The sequence below is a fragment of the Symsagittifera roscoffensis genome, chromosome 2 (assembly GCF_963678635.1).
Source record: "Symsagittifera roscoffensis chromosome 2, txSymRosc1.1, whole genome shotgun sequence".
NCBI classification, from domain to species: domain Eukaryota; kingdom Metazoa; phylum Xenacoelomorpha; order Acoela; family Convolutidae; genus Symsagittifera; species Symsagittifera roscoffensis.
The window spans coordinates 53,692,608-53,706,441 of NC_087063.1; the positions used below are offsets into that span (position 1 = coordinate 53,692,608).

General features: G+C 37.0%; 1 protein-coding gene across 2 annotated transcripts; it reads left to right on the plus strand.

Moving 5' to 3' along the window:
• The first annotated feature begins 4,574 nt into the window (after positions 1–4,574).
• On the plus strand, positions 4,575–12,237 carry LOC134839125 (uncharacterized protein C7orf57-like). Of its 2 annotated transcripts, none has more exons than XM_063854568.1 (7): positions 4,575–4,731; positions 5,383–5,586; positions 8,717–9,000; positions 9,509–9,600; positions 10,744–10,933; positions 11,710–11,894; positions 12,081–12,237. In XM_063854568.1, the coding sequence occupies exons 1-7, from the start codon at positions 4,722–4,724 to the stop codon at positions 12,133–12,135; spliced, it is 1,020 nt and encodes a 339-aa protein (XP_063710638.1). In that variant the 5' UTR covers positions 4,575–4,721; the 3' UTR covers positions 12,136–12,237. The 2 variants fall into 2 exon arrangements, with proteins under 2 accessions (XP_063710638.1, XP_063710637.1); XM_063854567.1 differs by lacking the exon at positions 9,509–9,600 and adding an exon at positions 9,989–10,164.
• The last annotated feature ends 1,597 nt before the right edge of the window (positions 12,238–13,834 follow it).

A 13,834-nucleotide genomic window follows, 5' to 3' on the forward strand; every position in this document is an offset into this window, starting at 1 on the left:
TTATTCAACCGCTGTTACCTTTTAGTAGGGGTATAAGGGCTTTTCTAAAAGAAATTTATAAAAGGTGAAGGGTCTACCCTCCCAAATTGGTGAATTTGCTAAAAACAATCTCAAAAAATTTTCACGCTTATTTTTCCGAAAATTTTTTGTCCCTATTAGTAAGCTCAGCTAATTTCTGATCTATTGGTACCAAGATCAACTCGATATGCCCAGTAGTTCCAAAGTTATTAACCAAAACGTCTTTTTCTAAACTCGAAAATTTTCTCTCTTATAGGTTCCGCCTAACTATCTTAATTTTTGTACCAAAAGGGATACAAAACTTGTTAACGATACCCAACAGTCGGTTGTTGTTGTCGTTGAGCCCCTTCTTGTTGCTCCTTGTACTGCTTGCCGGATCAATCTTCACCCAAGACCCTTCCGAATTGAGCGCAAATCAGCTGACCCTTCCGGATTGAGCGCAATTTATCATTAACGTGCTTAAATGCTCAAATAACCCTACAGTACAAGCCTCACAAACGGGCTACAAAACTGATCGTAACAATCCTAACTGATATAAATGCGTTTAACAACAATATATCTATCAACAACAAACGGGGGGGTCGGATCACATCTTGTCTGGGGGGATGATTTCTACTGATTTTTTACTTTTTTACTGTTTTTGGTTTTTTCGGTTATTTTTTTATGTTTTTTTGTTTTTCTTGGGTACTATAATACCTTTTGTTTGGTTTTATATATACCTTTAAGTGTTTTTGGTCACAAACGTCTCAGGGAACGAGGGAATGGCCGATCCCCCCACCCTTCCTGATTCGTGAATTTTCGGTCTTAACTAAGTTAAAAAGCTATTCACGGTAATCCGGAAGGCTTCCGCGTTCCGAACTACCCTTCCGCCCCGGCGGTTTAGGCCTATTAAGTGCGTTAATGTGAGCATCCGCTCGGCGCGGAGTGCTCGTTAACGGTTCTGCCGGTCATGATGTTAAAAAAGAATAACACCCAGGAGCGCCATAAAAACATGTATGTAACATTCGCCCGGAAGATACATATCGACGAAAAAAAAACTAAGTCCTAGGACGACTGGCTAACGTCTAAACAGAGCTTTATATGCTTTTCACCGTCTCTACCAAGCCAGTACTTTCGGTGGTCTTTTCTAACATCGGGTCGACAAAAAACGTTACTGCTTTCGGCTTCGGTCAAAACACTCAAATTAACTAGATTACATGCAGAAATAGTGAGCTCATGGCTGGGTCTCAGTATCCCCAGACCACGAGGTCACTCCTAAAAACAGGGCTACTACTATCTATTATATTACTATTGTTTTTGTTCAGTAGATAAAAAACATCATCTCCATCGAAGATGGATCAACCCTTTCCCCCAACTCCTAGCTTCTCATCCTTATCAAAATGAATCCAGTTGTTAATTAAATTCAAATCAGGACATAACAAGAAGCTAAAAGTTTATATGAAAGAATAAAAGTCTCAGTTCCGAAACCCATCCGGATTCTTGAATCCACTGAATCAAGCTCGTTAATCTCGATTTCTTCGTAATCCGGAGGGTTGTCTTCCACCCTTCACCGTTGTCTGCAACGGCCTTGCAAAGATTGTAGCGACACAATAGTTGCAACTCGGAACGCTCTCTGCTATTCCTGCAATCTGCTGTTGTTTTTTGATCACGATTCTCGTAGTTATCGTCCGCGCAACTAATGTTGTTGTGTTGTTTTCTAGCTTTTCTGCCAAAATGGCCGTTTCTGACGTTTCTCAGAAATGTTACGTAATCACTTCGAAAATTTAAAAATTAGCAATTTCCGAATCCTTTAACCTTCACGTTTTGTTCAATCGTTCAATGACGTTCTTAATTTTTAATAATCACCAATCCGGAATGCTCGCTGCTAAAAATTCGAATTCTGCAGAGATTGCATTTTTCACATTCTGGTCGAATGTCACAATAAGTAAGTTTGAATTTGAAACGTACGAATTGTTTGGCGAAGACATGGCTGCATTGACATCAGCTTCAACGAAAATCAGATGGGATGTACCCACAATTGTAGGAGCGTGTATACTAGAGCTAGCAAAGTTTGAGATGTACAAATTTCACTACGAGGTTATGAAGCCTAACTTCAACTGTCACCTCTTGTACTCTGTCACCTCTTTTAGACACTGACAGCCTAATGTACGAAATAAAAGCGGAAAAAAACTCGAATTTTAATGAGAAACTGTACGAGAAACGTGAAGTTTTGGACAACTTTGACTTCTCCAATTATCCATTCGAAAAAAATTGAAAGAAGTAATTTGTAAAAAAATTTTGAAAAAAAAAATTTTGCCAAAAAATTTTCGTTGGAAAAAAATTGGGTAAAAAAATTTTGTAAAAAAAAAATTGTCATCTAAAAAAATTTCGAAAAAAAAATTTAAAAAAAAATTTTAAAAAATTTTTTGAAAAAAAATTTTTGGAAAAAAAGTTTATGAAAAAAAAATTTTTCCAAGTGAAAGTTTTTTTGATGACTTAGGTTTTTTGTGTTTCTGTGGGTGGGGGGAGGGGTAGGTTAAATGGTTATCACCTTTTTTAAATGAGGGGGGGGGGGGTGGGTGTAGAACTTCTGAAAAGGATGCGTACATACTTTTTTCATTTTCAACTTCAAGTGTAAGTTTACAAAACAGTTAGATATAAAATGATTAGTAAGCATCATTTTTTTAGATACACGTAAGCACTCTGCCAAAGGAATCATTAAGGTGACTCAACGGTTGCTAACTCATGAAAAATGAATCGAAACTCTCGCCTCTAGAAACCTTGTACGAGCCGAAAATACTCGCATCATCTCCGAGAGGCATATTCTGAACACTGTTCGAGCAAACAAAATCGCATTATCAGCCTATGATGATAAGCGATACATCCTCAGCGATGGTATCTCCACATTGCCATACGATCACTATAGAAGCGTAAGTGCTTCTATCTTTCCCGATAGCTAACAGGATGATGATGATGATGATAGCGAAAGGAACGTGAGTGAAACTAATAGCACCAGTCACCACAAAAATCAAGATTTAGACACTTGGCTGAAATTTTTCGAGGAAGAAGATGAGATAGTCGACTGGGATCAGGAGAGTTCGAACCAAGAAGAAATCTTCACGCAGGATACGAATTACGGGTCAGAAGATAGCTTTCTTGTGTTGGATACTCAATCGAGCCGATCGTTGAGAGACCTGTTAAATAGTATCACCAGCTATGAAGCTCCAAATCCAGGTAGAACTCGTGTCACGAATACTGCTGAAAGTAATATTGGAAGCGATGATTTGGTTGATCCAAATGCAGTCACTTCTTCTTCGTCTTGGGACGATGAATGGTACCTCGACCGCGAAGCAGTTGAAGACTCACCACCGCAGTCAAAGAGACGCAAAACAAACAAAAAACTCTATCGTTGTGTGTTTGATTCAAATTGAATACAAAATTTAATGTTGTATTTTAGTGTACTGAATTATACTTACTTTCCACGTTTGTTCACAGTTGGGTTATGGCGGACTACTTTAAATCCACTTTTGGTTTTGTGTTACTATTTTATCTGGAGTGGTTTTGAGAGTTTTCATATTGGAAATGACCCCAAACTGTTTTTGGTGCATTTAAACGACACTTGTTTTAGAAGATTTTGTGTATAATTCAACCATTTCATTTCATATCTATTTTCGCCAAGACCATAGAATTTGTAGAAATATTGAAAGAACCAATTCGCAAAGACCTTCAACAGCAAAACGCATTGAATAGTTTTAGTTCAATTGGAATACAACATAGCTTGCCGATCTATAGTTGCGGAAAGTAATAATAAAACGCCAGAACGATTTTGTTTTAACCAACACAACTTTCACATAAGGATCATTAAGTATAAAAATTATACATCGGGATCATTAGGGATTAATAATTTTACATAGGGATCATTAGCTATAAAAAATTATACATAGGAATCATTAGCTATAAAAATTATACATAGGGATCATTGAGTATAAATATTTTACATAGGGATCATTAGGTATAAATATTTTACATAGGGATCTTTAGGTATAATTATTTACATAGGGATCATTAGGTATAATCTATACCCAATGATCCCTGTAGGGAACACCCCCACCCCCGATCTCAGTGTCGTATATCTATACTACTAACCGGTACAAGTGTAATATGTGATAGAGGGGTCCCAAGAAACTAACCGGGTCACTTGCGTAAATAAAATGCCTTAAAACTGTTCAAATTATTGCGTCAGTATTCAACTAAAGTATGGAATAAGTTAACGCAAATGAAGGCAGGTTAATTACGCTAGAGAAAAAGTTTTGAAACGACCGACCGGAGCATATTGATTAGTTAATTACTCTATTTGCTCTAAATTAGTGCGATTTGAGTCCCCTCCCTCACACTTAGTTTTTAGCGAGATCCCCCTATCGCACTCTTGCACCTTGTTGTCCTGCTTTTCATCACGTGGATCGAGGCATTTTTTTGACGTTGAGACGGTAATTTTTGAACGTTTTTGTCTCAAGTTGAATGGTTCGCTCTAAAATGTAGTTTTTTTCATGTTAATGCTTAGTTTTTGGTTGCATATAATGAACAATAACGCATTGGTGCTACTGTTTTATTCTAAGCACGTGCGTCCGTTAATTATACATTATTTCTCGCATTGTAAAAATCTTATATCTGAAGTATTTATTATATACAATTGCGACGGAGATTAAGGAATTGTTAACCTCGAAATGAGCTCAGGTAATTTTTAAACCATTTTCTTGTTCTATATTTTTTTGTTATAATAATTATTGAGTATAATTTTTGAAAAAAATTCAAAATGTTACGACTTCTTCAGCAAAGAGAAATCGTCCGAAAAAAAGGAAGAATAATTGTATAAGATTTCGTTCATTAGTATGGAGAAAACATGGTTCAGTTCAAATGACGTTGATTTCTGATACCTTGCGTTTGCGCGTGGAAATAAACATCCGAATTCAAAACCACTTTTTTAACGTTGTCGCAGAAAGTTATTAAAAAGCAATTTAGTTGAAACAACTTTTCGCAAATGATTCGATTGAAAACAAATTTTTCTCTCAAGAAATTTGGCTCTTTTTCCTTTTCCCTCCACTTCGCATAAGCATCAATTTTACGGTGTAACGGGGGAGTTTACAAGGTTAAGTATGCAAACCAAATATGTTTGTCGTAGCCTAATAATTGTTGTAACAATCGAATAATGTGAACAAAATATTACGTGTGAAAATTCGCAGGTGGGAGGGAAAAGGAGAAAGAGCTGAAATTAGGTCAACAAGGTGTACCAAACTTTTGAATTAAGGATTAATTTTTTATTCCGGTTTTGAACGTCTTACTCGAATCATCGCTTCAGCAATTTCTAAGTGTTTTTGATTGATTTAGACTGGTTCTACCATGCCCCCCAGAAAAGGAGGGAGAGACAGGTGCAAGATGCGCAGCCAGACATGCCGCCCATGTCCCAGATCCCTGGATTGAGTGACCTGTCGAAGGAAGAGGATGCCACCCAGCAGAATGCTAACCGAGGAGTGCTTCTCAGGGACTCAGACTCCAAGTACATCAAACTGGCAAAGATGGGAGGACGGAAAAGTGAGTGGGCTTTGTTCGATTCGCGACTCTTTAACATCACATCCCCCCTGCCTATCAAATTTTCTATTTTTTAAGTTGCTTTTCTTGTTTTTGCGGCTAAATGCGTGATTTTACGCTGCAAAGTGTAATGAGCAAATTTGTTGCTACAACCTCCCATCAACAGGGAAGCGCAGACTGCAGATGAGCAAATTTGTTCACAATAGTTAGTTTGTTCACCATGCCAAGTTTCATTGCACAATGAAAACTTCAAATAATTTTTCAAAATCAAAATTTACTTTCGCGAGCAGCGTAGTATAATAAAACGAACCTTCTTTTTTCTAACCTAACCGGCGAAAAAAAGTGTTCATAAAAAGTGTTCACTTATTTGGTGGCACTTTTGCTATAATCGCAATCTGTAGCATTGGAAATTTCGTAGCATCTGTTCTCTGCTTTATTTGTGGCTAGTGTTTGTGATTATTAAGCGTCCGTCCGTGTTTGAGTGGTTGGTGCTTGAGACTCGTAAGCTCTAGATAGCCGCGCGAATCCGAGACGTAGCCGAATTTTTGCTAATTCGAGATTTATTTCTACTTTTTCTTATTGCATTTTATAGAGCTGCTTTTTATCGTGTTTTCGCTAGTGTTTGCGAAGCGAAGCTTCGCCTTTGTTTTTAAAAGATATTTCCAATCAAGGTGGAAATTAAATCCGCAAGTTCTTGGATTAAAATCAAATTGCGTAGACTCAACTTATAGAAAAGAAACTTAATTCTATTGAAAAAATTGATCAAATCCAGGGTCCAAATTATGAACTACGCGGGATATATTGTTCTTTCGACCATTTGAAAAATGGAAAGGAACTTAGTATTCTAGTGTGTTCAAATTTCCGTTTTGTTTGTTTCCCACGCAAAATCAGCGACCACAAATACTAACCGAAAGTGTCGAGTGACATATCATTTTACAGCCTTTTCAGTCGTGATTTAAACGATATTAAAAATTTCTGAAAAACTTTTTCCCAGTGTTGAGAAAAACCAGTTTGAAATTTTGTTTTTGGTCTTATTTTGAGCGGATAAGGTGAGAGAGGAGGCTTAAAATATCTTATTTATGCTTAATTTAAGCCGTGAAAACTTAATTTTACTCGAGTAAAGCTTGTTTTTGGAGTCTATTTGCGCCTTTCCGGAACCAAAAACTTTCCAAAAAAAATATGTAAAAGATTTTGAACTTTGTTTGGTTTTCCTACAGTTTTTTTGTTCATTTTTTTAACGAAATTCGGTTCCCAATTTGCCAATTTCTTTGGTTTTCGTACAATGTTTTTAACAAGTCTTTCTATTCAATTTTCTACAAAATTTGTTTTCCAATTTGCCTATTTTATTATAAATGTCGAACATGATTAAATTCTTGAAACACTTTTCTCTTGATACTATGGTCGGAGCAACCAGTGCTACTTGCGCAGTATTCGGTTAGCATTGTTTAACTATGTGTTAGATCAATTTTCAAGTTTGGAGTGACTCTTTATGGCGCTGAAGATGTTACGGCATCAGTTTTTGCAATTTTTTGAGCTTTTTATAAATTAAAATATATGACACGTGGTCTTCTCATATGAAACTTAATGGCTAATTTTAACAAGATAGCCGGTTACTGTGCCGGTAGCACAGAATGTTCCGACCAGTCTTAAAAAAAAATTTCGAATTAGTGTAGTTTTTTTCTTTTTTTTCGGCGTGGTGTGATGAAGAAATCTAAGCAAAAAAGTAAGTTTCGGGCATTTTTGTTAGTAATTGTAAAATATGCAAATTGGAAAACAATTTTTGAAGACAAATGACAAGAATAAAAAAAATCAAAAAAAAAATTATTATTTAGTTTTTCAAATTTTTTTCCCCTAATTTTTGAAAAGTTTGGTTCCTAATATGAAGCTAAAAACTCCAAAAGCTAACTTCATTTGAGCATAAACGAATTTTCTAGGCTTTAAATAAGCATAAATCAGCAAATTTAAGCTTGCTAACTCGCTCGAAATTTGACGAAATATTTTTAAAAATTCAAACTGGTTTAACTCGACTTTGTGAAAACTTTTTAAAAATTTGTTTATCTCGTTCGAAAGGGCTTTATGATTGAAAGGGCTTTGATATGATACAGTCCGATGATTTTTTGCAGTAGCTGATTTTGCGTGGAAAACAAAAAGAAAAAAACTAAAACACACCCGAATACAAAGTTTCTCCCGATTTTTAATGGTCGGAACAAAAAATTGTTTATAATTGAAGTCGTTACATAAGCAGGATTACTAATGAAGAATTCTTTTTACAAAATCATTACTTGAGTGAGCACTGTAAGATTAAGTTAAGCCCGTTTCAGGCGTCTCAGAGCTTTTTTTGGTACCCTTGAAGTTAGGGGAAATAAAACCTTGGGATGAGAGCCCAGCTTGATCACAAAGGAATAAGAGGGCAAAAATTTTACCGTTTTTGATAGAATTTGCAGGTTTACTAGACTAATTATCATAATATTAAACATAAACAAAAAAAATCGGAAAACAGTGGAGGCAATTACAGATTTATTTTAGTTTAACTACAAAACAGCTTATTTATCAGATCACTAGCTTGAATATAGTTATCTAAAAATTGATGGTTGAAGTTTTTTAGTTCCTGGTTATCAAAACTGTAAAACTAAGAAACAAAAAGAGCAAACTGTTGAAGAGTACTCGCGTTTTGGTGGCAATCGAGTGCTTTGATGAAAATTTTGAGTGTATTACGACAGCTCTCCCTATATATATTTTTGAATTTTTTTTGTTGTATTTCTTTAGTAATTACTTTTTCTAAAATTTCAGATTGGCATTCACTCCGTATTAAATTGCATAAAAATTTTAAGCAGTTCATAAGTATGATATTCTTTAGGAGAAATTTTTTTAATTGTTGTGTTATGTATTTCATTGATTCGAATTTTTTTTAACATATGGTTTTTATAAGACGTTTCAGCAGCATTTCTAGGTATTCCAATTTTGTTCGATAAAGCCATGTAACCATCGTTTGTGCCTTTATTGGTAAGCAGAACAGTCATTGTCTCTTTTGCATTTAAAAAGGAAAAGAATTGAAGGAATTATATAATGTTCCTGGCGTGAATTTACTTGTCATTTTTTCTAAGAGAAGTAAATTCGTAACTACATTTTTCAGATCTGCTCTACTTCACGCAGCCAGTTCCCAGTACAGAACCCAAAAAGTACCCAATCCCAGAGTGGTGGGGAAACAAAAACACTGGAATTGATCCAGCAGAGGAAGACATGGCAATCACGAGGCCTAAGCCCTCGATTCCAGACTACATGGTACACCATCCTTACCTCTCGAAAGACGACATGCAGATAAACTCAAAGGGAAGATCCAGGATTCCATTTGGACAGGATGGCCAGAGTCACTGGGGAAGAGACGCGGAGGACAATGTGCGAAACCCGCACAATATAGTATGTTTTTGAAGTCGGATCTACTTAATGCTATCCACCTTGTGGTGTGGTTCCAATTAATAAATCTAAATATCTAAGGTGAACAAATCAAATCTGTTGATTTATAAAACCAGAAACGTTTTTAATCCTTCGACAAATTATTACCTTCACAGGGGCGGATCTAGGGAACTTTTGATGGCCCTTTGACCAAATTGATTTTACGAACTTCCTTAAAGCACAAAAAAATTATATATTTTGATCAAACTAATGAAATAAAAGCTGACTAAAAGGTTGCTGTTGGACACTTTGAAGGTTCTGAACTGGTTTTGAGCATGCTTTTGTAAAGTTCTTATCAGTTCGGCATGCCAATTTTCAAAAATAAAAATTGGACATTGTGATCAAAGTATTAAATTTAAAAATCAGTTGGGATGTGGAGATATTCTAGGCTATTTTGCATGTAAGTAAATTCGTACTGCAAAACTTCAGAAGCCAGATTTTTCATTATTATAAATTTTGAAAACTTGTGCAGAGGTCGATTGACGTGAGCAAGTTGCTGTCTGAGACAGGAATGCCGTTTCCTAAGTATAAAAAGCTGCCTTCATTCCCCAACGTCCATTCCAGGTAGCTACAAATCCCTGTCTCCCTCTCTCAGAACCAAACCCATATCCAGATCACAATCCCAATCTAGACAATTTCGATGGAAGTTGTAACTAGGAGCAACAGAACTGATTTACACCAATAGCAATGAAGCTGTGAAAATGAGATTTTAGAAGTAAGAGTTCAGTCATGAAATAAAGACAGCTTGAATTACGAGTTCTACAGTTTGATTTCAAATTTTGAGAAAAATAAACGGAGAAGTGTTGCTCTTGTTACTCTCCAACTTCCATTTTAACAGTCAATTAATGATGTGTCCCGCCCCTGTTGTTTTCACCTCATCTCACTTGTTCACGCTTTTCTTATCTATCCTGTTTTTGCTTGCTATCATCAAATAACACGGCTGCTTGTTCAGGTAATTCAGAAGCAGAAGCGGCTGTTGCTCCCAATTGAGCCCCGGCTGCGAAGTGTAAAGGACGAAAGGCCAGCTGGCATAGTAATTCGATCACGCGCTCAAACGGCTAAAGAGAGATCTACTTCTGCTGCAGAGCCTTTCGTGCCCGAATTGCCCCAGCGCATGAAAACATTCATGTTAGTGTAGTGCAAGGCTCTCGTATCACGTAGTATAAACATAAGTAGAAAAACAGCGGCTTCTCTTTGTTTTAATCCGAAATTGCCTGAAATTGTTTCTCATAGCTCATCATTTTCCAGAACAATGGGATGAATATGGTTCTCGAACTTAAGTCTCGGTAGATAAAAATTGGAATTAATTTTTTTAAAGTTAAGTTTGTGGATCGTTCTAACCAGCATGCTATTGCAATGAACATGATATCTAGAACCTCCATGATTTGTTTCTATTCAAATTGTTGTTCAGATAGTGTTAAAATGATGAACCTACCCTCATCATAACTTATTAATGCATACAAAGATATCAATTTTTCATACAAAGCCATGAGAAACCACGGGTTACATCACAAAAATGTGCAGCGCTAGGAATTGCAAAAATCATTCTTTATTTAATTTGGTTTTCAGGAGAAATAAATTCTTTCTTTCTTAGTGCTACCTTGAGCAACTTTTCCATCTTGCACTTGCAACTTTCATTACTAATTTTTCCCAATTTCAATGTTATGTACCTAAAAAATAGACGAAAAACTTGAAAAAATTGCTTAGTGCGACTAAGGATGGCGAGCCAGCAGTGTTCTCTAAGATTCTAAACTATGGCTACCAACGGGAATGGCTGGATGAGCGTGAGGAGCAGAGAAGGGCAGACGAGGAGAAGAGACGCCTCTACTCGCATAACCTGAGGAACACACTCTCTGAGAAAGGATACAGCCTAGTAGACTCAACCAACAATCAACAGGTAGGGATGCCAAGTTCACTTTGAAATCTACACGCTACTGACTAAGTATGAATAGCTATAATGCTCAAATAAATTCTCCTCCGTTGTTCGGGTAATCACGTCATTTTGTCTTGACCTTTATAAGGATAACATTTTCGTAAGGGTGGGTGTCGCTGTTGACCATTAGCTTTAAACTTTTTCTGGGTGTATCTGAAGTTTCATCTCCCCCTCAAACACGCTGATCGGATCATAGATTTTAGCTATAAATGGAAGGGATAGGTGCGAGCCGTTTCAACGCCATTTTGACCAAAATTAAGTGTAAAAGAACGAAGTTATTTTCACCTATATAAGTCATGATGATTTTTTTTTTTTGGTTTTTTCAAGTATTGAAATTTGTAACGCTTGATTTTTCTTTTGCGGTTTGACTTTTGATTTTCTTTAAGTTCATTTCCTTTGTTAAAAGGCAGGCAAGTTCCACTATCAAAAAGCAAAAGCTTTAAGGTCACGGAAAACGTGAGTGACTTCTAGTCTCAAAAATGAACTTAAATTTTCTGGTGCTGAATTATCGGCGGAGTAGAAAATTTATTGATTGATCCAGTTTTATCCAAATGGGATATCATTTAAGAAAAAAAGTGATATTTAAGAAAAAATTCTCAATCGTAAACAATTCTAGAAATCAAAGAGTTTTAAATTTGATTTATTTTTGGCAGTTCAAAAATTTTCTAATCAATTTTTTTCAGTTTTCATGAGTTCGTTTACAGTTTTCCAACCATCTGTAGGCTATGTTGTTTTTGCAGCAAACGCAAAGTGCAGCCGCGTTGGGAGATCACAAGGCCTCCAATGGATCTGCTGCTGCTGCTTCTGGTGCTGTCAGGAGGTACCAACCCTCCTCCGCAGCCTCTGGCATCAAACCCTGGAAAACCACAACAAAGACTGCTCATCACGGACCAGTCCCTACATCCAGTTTATACAAAATGAAGAGGTTGGTCTGATATGGTAAACTCTTTTACTTAAGTTAAACAGCGAGATGCATAACTCGGATGCTACTTGTTTGAGCTTAAACTAAGTTTGAACGGAGGTTCCTTGTTTGAGCTTACATGTCATCACATGCAGAAACCGGCCTGCCTCTATCCGCATTCTTTCGAAATTATTATTTTTCTCGTTTCAGATTCGAAAAGGTTCCCTCGAGAGTGAATGCTCCTTCAGTGCAAGAAGTCCATTAAAACCAGAAAGTGCGGACTGAATTACAATCTCCTTTCTCCTCTCTGTTTATTGTCAAAAAAGAAACTTCCAAATTTAATTTGCAAATAAACCTAACAGAATGAATTTATGTAACAGTCGCCTACTTTAGTCACATATGAGGCTTAAGAAAAATAGGCCCTATAACCATTGGCTCAAGAGTCAGGGACACTATCTCTTGTGTTTTTCCGCCTCAAGAACGGTCGGAGCCAATTCGGTTCGCTTGCGACATGAGACTGGAACCCATTACAGCTTAAAGGCCACTACCAAAATACCCCCCCACTCTAGAAATAAAAACGTCCCCATACTTAGGCCTCGGGATACCCAAAATACATGAACGCCGTTAAAAACCGGGTCGGAACCATCCGCTTAGTTACTTTTTATTGGACAGTGGAACTTTGATCCATTTCAGATGGATCAACCTAAAACTCGCCTTATCTCAACATAACTATCATAAAATGCACTCGAGAAATTTAAATTGGAACTTACATATCGACGCACTTGAGTAACAGAAGTAAGTTTTGTCTCTAGAATCAAAGTCTCTGAATGAACCCTTTGGACACTCGAGTTGTCCACTCTTCCATTCAGAGTCCACTCCTTTCCATTCGAATAATTGTTCTGTCTCAAGTCCGTATTCGATTCTCCTGTTTTCAGGACAAGACAGCTCTACTCTCTTGATATTTCGTATCGAGAAATTGCGAATAGCAATTTCCTGCCTTTTTCTTGAGTAGTTTCCCGCAATTGTTAATTCGGGTGTTCTGATTTCTGACTTTTTCATTTTCAGTTGGTTCGAGAAAATTGAGCATGACATGCTCAAATCGAATTTTGCAAAATTAAAATTTCACTCCAAAATTGCGTATTTCTCAAGGTCAAACCCCTAGACATGACCGACTGGCACATACTCCCCGGACTCGAGATCGATGTCCTCATCGTGTGTTGTCATCTGCCAATAAGTCCCAGAGAACCGAGTGTTGCTCAAGATACAGTGCCAGTGGTCATTTACAGAAGTTTGCATCGGACTTAAGTTTATCTACCTTGCAAAATTCACGACCATATAAAATCTTCACACTACCGCTAAACAGCAATCAAAATCTGCATACACCTGCACCCATGAATCCCCGCTTTTTAAGCTGGTAATTTTTAAAATTTCTTTTGTCCTATTTCAGTCAGAGAATTGTCATGCATCAATTTGATTTATATACTAGATCTATCATATTAATAACAATATCTTATTCGTCTAAAATTTCTTTTCCGTGAACCCAGATTTTATCCAAGTTCACGCTCAAGCCCCCTCCCTCTCAAGACTCAAGACTCTAGAATTTCCTTTCGAGCCACTGGCTCACCTCATGTTCTTCGCCTTCGAGGTACCTGATACCGGTGTTCTTGGCACTGTAATTTGTTCCAATAGTGCCTCTTCGTCATCGGAGCTAATCACAATTTCCTCCCAGGCCTTCAGCTGTTCATAGGCTCGCATCCACTCTCTCTGCTCTTGCAACCTTTTCAATTGACTTGGTAGGCCTTTCACCTTCGACTCCCGGTTCAAGCAGAAGGAGTTATGAAGACTCAAGCTCACATTCCTCGCCAGGTCCTCCTCCAGTATCGTTTCCCTCGCTCTAGAATTGTCTCTGGATATTCTGCCTACTCTTTTCCACCCCGCCGTGATTGCGTTTCGATGGGTTAGCA